At 51.8% G+C, this 8,682-nt stretch overlaps 2 protein-coding genes across 5 annotated transcripts; one reads left to right on the top strand and one right to left on the bottom strand.

Annotated features, from left to right (window-relative positions):
• Positions 1-389: 389 nt before the first annotated feature.
• Positions 390-4,458, bottom strand: LOC124083258 (transmembrane protein 176A). 4 transcript variants are annotated; one of them, XM_046429911.2, is made up of 8 exons: positions 4,313-4,458; positions 3,486-3,693; positions 3,026-3,136; positions 1,948-2,004; positions 1,563-1,778; positions 987-1,097; positions 815-908; positions 390-702 (listed from the first exon to the last, which is right to left on the bottom strand). In XM_046429911.2, exons 2-8 carry the CDS (start codon positions 3,675-3,677, stop codon positions 596-598), a joined length of 888 nt encoding a protein of 295 aa, XP_046285867.1. In that variant the 5' UTR covers positions 3,678-3,693; positions 4,313-4,458; the 3' UTR covers positions 390-595. The 4 variants fall into 4 exon arrangements, with proteins under 4 accessions (XP_046285867.1, XP_046285865.1, XP_058430337.1 ...); XM_046429909.2 differs by having other exon boundaries at positions 1,578-1,778; XM_058574354.1 differs by lacking the exon at positions 815-908 and having other exon boundaries at positions 1,578-1,778.
• Positions 4,459-4,716: 258 nt separating this feature from the next.
• Positions 4,717-8,659, top strand: LOC124083259 (uncharacterized). Its single transcript, XM_046429912.2, has 3 exons — positions 4,717-4,880; positions 7,474-7,682; positions 8,007-8,659. The coding sequence occupies exons 2-3, from the start codon at positions 7,476-7,478 to the stop codon at positions 8,283-8,285; spliced, it is 486 nt and encodes a 161-aa protein (XP_046285868.1). The 5' UTR covers positions 4,717-4,880; positions 7,474-7,475; the 3' UTR covers positions 8,286-8,659.
• Positions 8,660-8,682: the final 23 nt, after the last annotated feature.

The following is an 8,682-nucleotide window of genomic DNA, read 5'->3' as shown; positions in this document are numbered from 1 at the left end:
ATTATTCTGGTTTTTTTTTTCATCATACTGTTGGACATCCTATCTTGAAAAAGATGATTTCTAAAATAATTTTATCTTGGTGTTATGTGTCTACTTCTTAATATTGTCAAATGGTCAAAATAAAAATCCAATCATCAAATGGCCAAGCATTTACCTTTTTAAATCTGAATGACAGGGAGCAGGACTCAGAGTCTCCACACCCTGCATCCTTCATACCCAGGCATTAGGATCCGCAGCTGCAGAACCAGACTCAAAGGGGGTCTAGGTTCAGGACCAGCACCTCTAGACCCGGGTACAAGGTTGGGTCTGTGGGAGGAGCGTCTTGGGTTTGTGATTGGCTCACGCTCCGCTGCCCTCCCAGCCAAGAGAACTTCCCTGGAACAGCAAAGTAAGAATCCAGGAGCAATTTATTTTCAAATTACTGCAAAGGAGGGGACAGGGAGGGGTGCAGGATGACGAAGTGAGCAGTGGAGAGTGGAGAGCTGTTTGAAGGTCGGTGGAGCAGGGCACGGCCATGGTCGTGGGACGAGCATGACCCCCATGGTTGTGAGGTTATGGGAGTCTCTTCCCTCCAGTTTGCTGGTTCTTCCAAGAGTCAGATACGGGGACAGGTAGAGCAGAAGGAGCACCTTCTCCTTCCGAAGGAATGAGTGCTCAGGGCTAGATCCCATTTGCTCCCAGTAGTTTCCTCTCTTGTCTTTTCTAAGGGAGAAAGAGAGCAAGACAACCCCAGTCAGGAGAGAAAGGGCAGATTCTCTCTTCCAGGACAGCTTGATTCTGGAGTCAGCCAGATCTAACACTGGCCGAAAGGTACCTGATTCAAAAAGCACCAAAGGGCTGACATAGCTATGAACTTCCCTGGCTTCCTGGGCTCTTGGGCTGGAGACACTTGATTGAAAACAGGATTTCTGAGTTGGGGTAGAAAGGCACGATGCTGTGAACAGCTCTACTACCCGCAACACACAGACACACATTTAGGGACTCACCTTCTTCGGGGGGAATCTTCTCCAGCAGTACAGGCACAGCGGGGCCAGAGATGCCAGAAGCAACAGAACCCAGACACCCATGAGCATGGCCTGGAGGCTTATGACCAGGGCCTGGGGACAGAGGGCCAAAGCCAGGGTCACCAGATTCAGTGGCTCTCCTTCCCTTTCCATGCTTTTTGCCAATTTTGTGGCTTCTGGAGGTGAGTCAGTGCATCCCGTGTGTAGGATGCAGCTAGAATCCCTTCCCTCTGGGCTTCAGTGTCCTCATCTCTATGGAGATGGACTTGGGTCTAGGACTGGATTCCCTGACAACCTCCAAGACTTGAGAGGACCAAGGGAGCAGTTTCCTTTAACGTCTTTGCAACACGTTGAAGTCCTGCGGCCCCGGTTTTCTCATGGTCGGTATTTTAGGGCTTGTCTGTGCCATGGTCTGCAGCACTCACGGTCGCAGGAGCTCTTCCTGTGGTGCTTGGTGACGATCATCAGGTGAAGAGCAGGGGCACCTGTTTCTGTGGACGGCCTTATTCTCGCCCCTTCCTGGCCCTCCCTGCCCACTCCTTCACATTGGCCACCTACCCTCAGCATGTTCACCTGGGAGATGCACAGGTTTAGCCTTCTGACTTCTTTGGGACTTGGGGTGATGGGGGATTTAGTGGGCCAATTTTCTGAGTAGATTTTACAGTCATCTTCATCTGCAAAGTAGTGGTATTCATGGAAGGAACTAGCCCCAATTACGATGGCTGCAATGGCGGTGCAGAAAGATGCCAGTATGAGAAGGGTCCTCAGCAGGGCCTGGGGAGGGGAGGAGGCAGGGGCAGACTTCAGCAATGCAGTCTCTCCCAGAGCCTGCACTGGGGACAAAAGGGCCATGCTTGGTGACATTCAAGTATGATGGGGTAGGAGACTTGGACTGGCCTCTGGCCTGAGCCTCCTTCCTTCCCCTGCCCTGACCTGAACTCACCCAGCAAATTCCACCCCGTTTCTCGTAAAGAAATCCAGCAACTCCAGCCAGCACGGCCTGGGGAGAGATTAAATCAGCAGTGATGTGCACAGGAAACGTGAGTGCCTCTGTGTCCCCATGGGCACACCATGTATGTTCCTAGGTTTTGCGCTAAGCAGTAGTTATGTAACTACTGAGGATGCTGAGTTGGGTCAAACCCCTGAGGCTACAGAATGCTCTGTTCTAGTGACATCTAGAAGTGCTCGTGGTCAAGCCAGGTGTGAGCCTTTCCTCCCTTCTCCAAAACCCTCCTTTTTGAGCCACACCAGGTGCCTCATGAGAGTTCCAGGGTTGGGGCAATCTTAGGGGTGGAAGTCCAGGTTGTGGAGAAGCTCTCAAGGCAGGATGTCTTTGGTTAGCCCCAGGTTCCAGGGCCTGTCCCAACAGCTCTACAGTTCATTTGGTTAGGCTCAAAGAATCAGAAAGTCTGGTGTAGCCCTGAGGACAGATGGATCCAAATCCTGTTTGGCTATTCTGTAACTAATCCAGGTGTTTCTATCACTGGATGGATTGGGATGACGTCTTTTGTTTCTATCTCTCTGTGTTTTACTATCAAAAGAGTGCAAGTCTGTCGGAGAGTCCCCAGGTCCACCATGAGCAGCCCACTGAGCTCCCATTGAAGATTGCACATACACATCTCTTGACCTTTGTGCCTGGATTCCCAGTGATGTGCAGAGCACAACAGGGAACTAGGAGGCTACGCTTCCTCTGGGGATTGCAGACTCTCTATCTGCCTCCCCTATCTCAGGGCAGACATCTGGAGGTGAGTAGGTCCTTAGAGCCTTAGCTAATAACTGGGACAATGGGAACGAGGACCTATTCTGGTGGGAAGGGCACTGGGCAGGGGACCAGAGAGGTGACCCTGTGACTTCAGACATCGCCCCACTTCCTTTGGTTATTTTCTTATCTGCATCAATGACAAACTGGCCTAGATAGTTAGGGTCTTTTCGGTGGCTAACATTCTGTTCCACCATGTTGGGGTGGTCCTGGGAAGTCCTATCCTTCTGTTGGGAGGTTGGTCACCTGCTGCCTCACTTACCACAGCCCCGGTCCAGATGGCAGCTCCCAAGTAGCAGAATCTGGTGGGCCTGTAGATATAGAGGAATCCCCCCAGGATGCCACTCAGGACACCTAGCACCAGCTGCACCACCTGGAAGACAGAGGACCTAAAGACAAGCTCCTAGGTGCCTGCACAGAGGCAGCCCTGCCCCCAGGCCTTATGGTGGCTTTGTGGACCCATACTTCAGGTACTGGTGGTTAAAACCCAGAGAGGGGACTCTTTCAACTCATTCCCCTGCCTCCTGCCCCATGCCCTGCTTGTAATGAGAAGATGGAGAAACTGATTTCTAAGAAGAAGAGAAAACTGGCCCAGCACCTATTTGGAGAGAGACTGGCAGAGAGTGTGTGACCCACAAGAAGAGGGTCCTTTCCTTGGCCTAATGTGAGGGACAGGGATGTCCCACCAGGGAGGGTCCTGTGAGATGGGCAGCCACACTCACCCAGGAGGCCACCAGCAGCCGGCTGTTGCTGAGGGTCTGGGGGGCTGTGCCTCCGGGGAGGGCTGGGAGCCGCAGCAGAGAGCATCCTGCCAACAGGAGCTTGGCCAGAGCCGACTCCTGGTGGACGTGCACACTGATGTGGGTGGGTTGCAGGGCCTCGGGAGCCACCTCACCATCGTCTGCCGTCCCCATGTCCTTGGATAACAGGCTGTGAGGGAGGACAGGAGAGCGAGGAAGGGCAGCTGGCAGATGTTCGCAGGTTCACTGGAGTTCCCGAGATCAGGGCCAGAGTGCCCAGGGTCACTGGGTGGCCGCCCTGGTCACAGAGCCACACATGTGGCCCTTCTTGAAGGCTATCTTCAGGGCAGCCTGACCCTGCCAGGGCTCCTCCTCCACCTCATATCTGTTCCTGCCACTCACGGTCAGACCCTGGCGTCAGGGTCAAGCTCTCCGTGGGCCTCACCTGTCCACCACCTGCCCCCAGCTGGGCTCTCCTCTGGCCTCTCCTCTCCAGAGCCCTCTGACTGTCCAAATCCCGAGGCCCCCAAGCTCTGGCCCTCTGCTGAGCTTCCATTTTGGCGGCTCTTCCCCAGAGGGCCCTGGAGACCCCTCAGCCCCCCCACTGAAGCTCACTCAGCACTGACCATGCCACTTGCCCCACTAGTGGTGGGGTGGAGGTCAAAGGCCAGAACCCTCCTTGCCTCTTCCCGTCCCATCTGCTGGAGCCATCCCGGTGGGGTGGTCCCTCCGTCCCCGGCCAGCTCTGAAGGAGCCAGGCCTGTGGGGGGCGAGGTGGTGCTGGGGGGCCAGGGCTGGGGCCTCCTCACCTGCTCTCCTCAGGGCCCCTGAGCGAGTGTGTGGCAGGGAGAGCTGTGAGGACCGCGAAGGAGCTGGTTGGCGCCCAGGACCCTGCCCTGGCTGAAGGAGGAAGTTGGCGGGGAGCCAGAGGGATGGAGACTGAGGGCAGTGACCAAACTTTAGCACTTCCCAGCAGACAGCTGGGGCTGGGGGTCCTCAGGGGCTTTCCAGACTATGGTGTCACTGGGCACTGGGGAGCTGGAGCCATGAAGGGTAGGCACACAACTGACATGCCCTGGGGGATCCTATGAAGGTGTCCCCTCTTCCAGCCCCTGTCAGGCCAGGGCTTTCTGAGCAAGTGTGTGCCTCTGCTGCATGCTGTCTGAGTAGGTGTGTGTGTGTGTGTGTGTGTGTGTGTGTGTGTATGATGGAACCCCCCAAGATGGGCCCCTTGGTTTCAGCCACTTGCTGGGAAGTGGCCCTCTTCCTCTACCCCTGCCTGCTGCTCCCCTCCCTCCCAACCACCCTGCAGGGTCCTCAGCTCCAAGTCTTCTCCTCCCAGCTTGCTCGGCTCTGCCAGCTCCCAGAGGACAGCAGGTGAGGCAGGGCCCTCCACTGCCCAGGGTCCCTTCAAGACTGAAGCTGCCTGAGGGGAGGAGAGGCCGGCACCTGCTCTGCCCCACCTTCCCCAGCGCCTCCAGTCTCCGTCCTGGGCTTGGGTGGATGGAGCTCCTTCAAGACTGAGCCCTGAGGGCTGTGGGTGGAGGGAGCAGGGTGCTCTGTCCCCAACCCCTTGAGCACTGGGAGGAAGGACCGGGAAGTGTCCAGGGCACCAGGCAGAGCCCACTGCGTGGAATCAGTGGAAGGTGGGGGTGGAGTCTGACGCGTGCTGCAGGGTCCAGATCTTGCTCTTCAGAGGGTTGGAGTGGGGTGGGAGGAGTGCCCAGGGAGCCTTCCGGTAAAGTATCTGAGCACAGGACACATTCAGTACTGCAACCTGATGCCAACTCTGGGTCCCCAACAGAAGATCTGAAATCCAGGGCTGGTGTTCCTTCTGTGTGCCCATGAGTGAGCCTGGATCTCTTTTTTGCCTCCTCCAAGCTATCAAACACCTGTTCTTTTACTCAACGAAGGCTGCTGCTGGTGGTGGTGGTGGTGGGGTGTGAGATATTCCGAGAGTGGCAGCATACAGTGGGAGGTGGTACCGGAGTCGATATTACTATTTGATTTAATCTGTGACACTTCACTTGCATGCCTTGTTAGAGTCACCTATGTAGGATTTCTCTTGGAGCTAGGGAAGTCAATTTTAAATTATATATGGAGAAATAATTTCCCAAAAATGGGCATGATGATTTTGAAAAAATAGCATAGGGAATCACAAAACAGCATAATCAGACATTAAGCTCTATACTAATTAAATTGGAGTAATGGTGCAGAGCTCATCAGACACACCAATGGGCAGAGTAGGAAGACTGGAGTAGACCTCCCTTCCTATGGGAACTTTATTTTTGCTCAGGAGAGCATCTTGAGTTGCTGAAAGATGACATATTTCACAAACAGATGCTATCCTTCAGAAGTTAAGCATCGGAACAACTATAAAAACTCAGATCCACGTCTTCCAAATTAGGACACAAATTCCAGAGGGATCAATATTAAAAAGTAAAACCAAAAGCCTAAAATCACTTAGAAGAAAACATGGGAGAATTATTTTAACATCTGGAACTGGGATGACCTTTTAAAGTATGTGATATGACCTAGGAAGCATAAAAAGGAGGAAGAGCTTTTATAAACTTAAACTAGAGTTTTAAAAATGAAAACTATGAAAATACAAGCAAAGTCAAAATATAAATAACAACTTGTAAAGAAATAACTGCAACTCGTGGCAGAGATTGTAAGCTTTTTTGTATATACAAAGAAATTCAATAAAGACCAAAACAAAATAAAATAGGAAGCACATAGGATATAGAGGAAGAGCTCACAAAACAAATGACAATGGCTCTTAACACATGAAAAGATGATGGACCTCATTTATGATAAGAATGAAAATTAAAATATAATAGATACTGGAATATATTTGAATGAAAATTTAAAATGTAGTGGAATAGCTCCAGAAGGCACATTGGCAGTTACCTGCAGCTGGTGGTTGGGGTGCTTACTGGGGAGAATCATTGAATCATTTTTTTTCCAACATAGACATCTATATCTTGATCGTAATAGTGGTTGCACAAAGGTATAAATTTGTCAAAATTCATTGATGATCTCAATGCTTTAAATGCTTATCGCATTTAAAATGGAGCATTTTATTGCGCAAAATTACTAACATCTGCAATGGAATGTTATTTCCCATCTAATATTGAAATAGAAGAGTTTGCTTCACCCTCTTGTGCCGTGGGGAGGGCAGCTCCACTCCTGTCGGCTGCTGCTCCCTCTGTGGAGAGTGACTGTTCGTACCCTCTGAAATTGTAATGCACATTTCCACATTGGCTGTAATAGAAAAGCGTTGGAAATGACCTAAAAGCTGTCAATCAGGGAACATTTATATAAATCATGATGGATTCATACACCTGATGCTATGCAGCTAAGCAAATGAATAAAGAAGCTTTTCATGGATACATGTAGGATTGTTCTACAAACATATACTAATAGGAAAGCAGCATTGTGCTGACCAGTGTGTACAGGATACTGCCATTTCTAGGAAAAGGGGCGAGAAAGATTATTTTTAGACCATTTTGGGTGTGAAAAATGTCATTGGAAGATATGTAGGAAATGGATCATGTTACTTTCCATTTGGGAGGCAACTAGACGTCAGGGAGAAAAAGACAGAAGAGAGGTCTTAAAGGTATAATGGAGATAGAACCCAGGGCCTCGCACATGCCAGGCAAGTGCTGTACCCCGAGCCACATCTCCATATCTCTTGAACTTTTTAACTAGTGAAAGTGTTGTGTGCAAACATATATACCGAGTCACTAAAATTATTCCGAATTTTTTCTTTGTCCTATCCTACACCCCACAGGTCATTTTGGGTCCAATAAGGTATGTGGTGAAATTCTGGATTTGCACCCCAGGGTAAGGTTGTTGGGACATTGGTATTGGTCCAGGAGGACCTCTGGACTCAACCAGGTCAGGTATGGCTTTTCACCTCACCTGATTCTCAGACTCCATTCACTCTTGTCTGGCTTTTCCCTACCAGGCATGATGACCCAAAACAAGGTGACCGTGAACGGAGTTGATGTGGTCTCTACGCTGTCCCAGCCCACCCACATTGATATCCACATCCACCAGGAATCGGCCTTGACACAGCTGCTGAAAGCTGGGGCTTCCCTGAAGCAGTTCATTTCACGCCCTCGGGATACTGGGCCTTCTGGGGCCAGGATAAACAATGCTCAGCTGGCTCTGGGGGTGAGTGTGGGGGGCTAGGTGGGACACCAAGGTGACCCAGAGGATGGAGAATAGGAAGTGAAAAGGAAAGTGGGCTGAGTCCCACCAGGAGGGACATGAACTCTGTGCGTTTTCCGTCATGTTTGGGAGAAGGCTTGAGGGTTCCCCACTGAGGACGGGATGGAAAGAAATGGCGCAGAGCGGGCAGTGCCAGCCTAGGGCGGGGCAGCAGGCAGAAGACTCTCTGGAGCTGCTAGTGCAATTGGGACTGAGGGCTGCAGGTACAAGGCCATTTGCTGGGCCCTTCACCTGGGCTGTCACCTAAACGTGCTCCACATCCTGCAGAGAGTTCATAACACAAATGATCAGGTGGATCCGGTGATGGGAGAAACAAGAATCACACCTTGTGTCCTGGGCAGGCAGGAGTGGAGGCTGCACCAGACCCTGAGCGCAGAAGGACTGGGTTTAGAAAAGGTGGTGGCAGCAGCAGAAGCAAAGGAATTCCAGGTGAAGGAAATGGCAGGAACAAAGTTTAAGAGGCCAGAAAGCCTATGCAATCGTAAAGAGCAGAGAGAATCGGACTTTCAGCTGAGAGCCTCGTGGCCAGCTGAGGGCCTTGAATGACAGGGAGGCCTGGTGAGTCGGCCTCGGAGGCAGGAGGGCTGTGGGTGGGCTCCAAGCAGGAACCTGGGCCCTGGCTGCCTCCGAGCAGGAGGTATCCAGGTCAGACGTATGGAACGTCTGCTCTCACTGGTCGTAGCAGAAGTGGGGAGGAAATAAAGGCGTCCCCACCCTTGTGTTTGGGTCTCTGTGACTTGGGAGTCACTGGCTTTGGGATATGAGGGAAGACATGGGTTCAAGATGCCGAGGTCTGGAGTGTGGCCGACTGGGAGACAGGAGTCCTGGAGGGCAAGCAAGGGACCCTGGAGCGCAGGAGCACAGTGGATTTTAGCTGCGACCGAGCTGAGATGTTCCCAGGACGTGCAGCTAGTGGTACCCAGGAGCCTGTGATTGTTGGGTT

The sequence above is a fragment of the Marmota monax genome, unplaced genomic scaffold (assembly GCF_021218885.2).
Source record: "Marmota monax isolate L192 unplaced genomic scaffold, Marmota_monax_Labrador192_F-V1.1 WCK01_AAM20220418_F8-fsc00193, whole genome shotgun sequence".
NCBI classification, from domain to species: Eukaryota; Metazoa; Chordata; class Mammalia; order Rodentia; family Sciuridae; genus Marmota; species Marmota monax.
The sequence above is the reverse complement of the archived record's forward strand: the minus strand, read 5'-3'. Positions and strand labels throughout refer to the sequence as shown.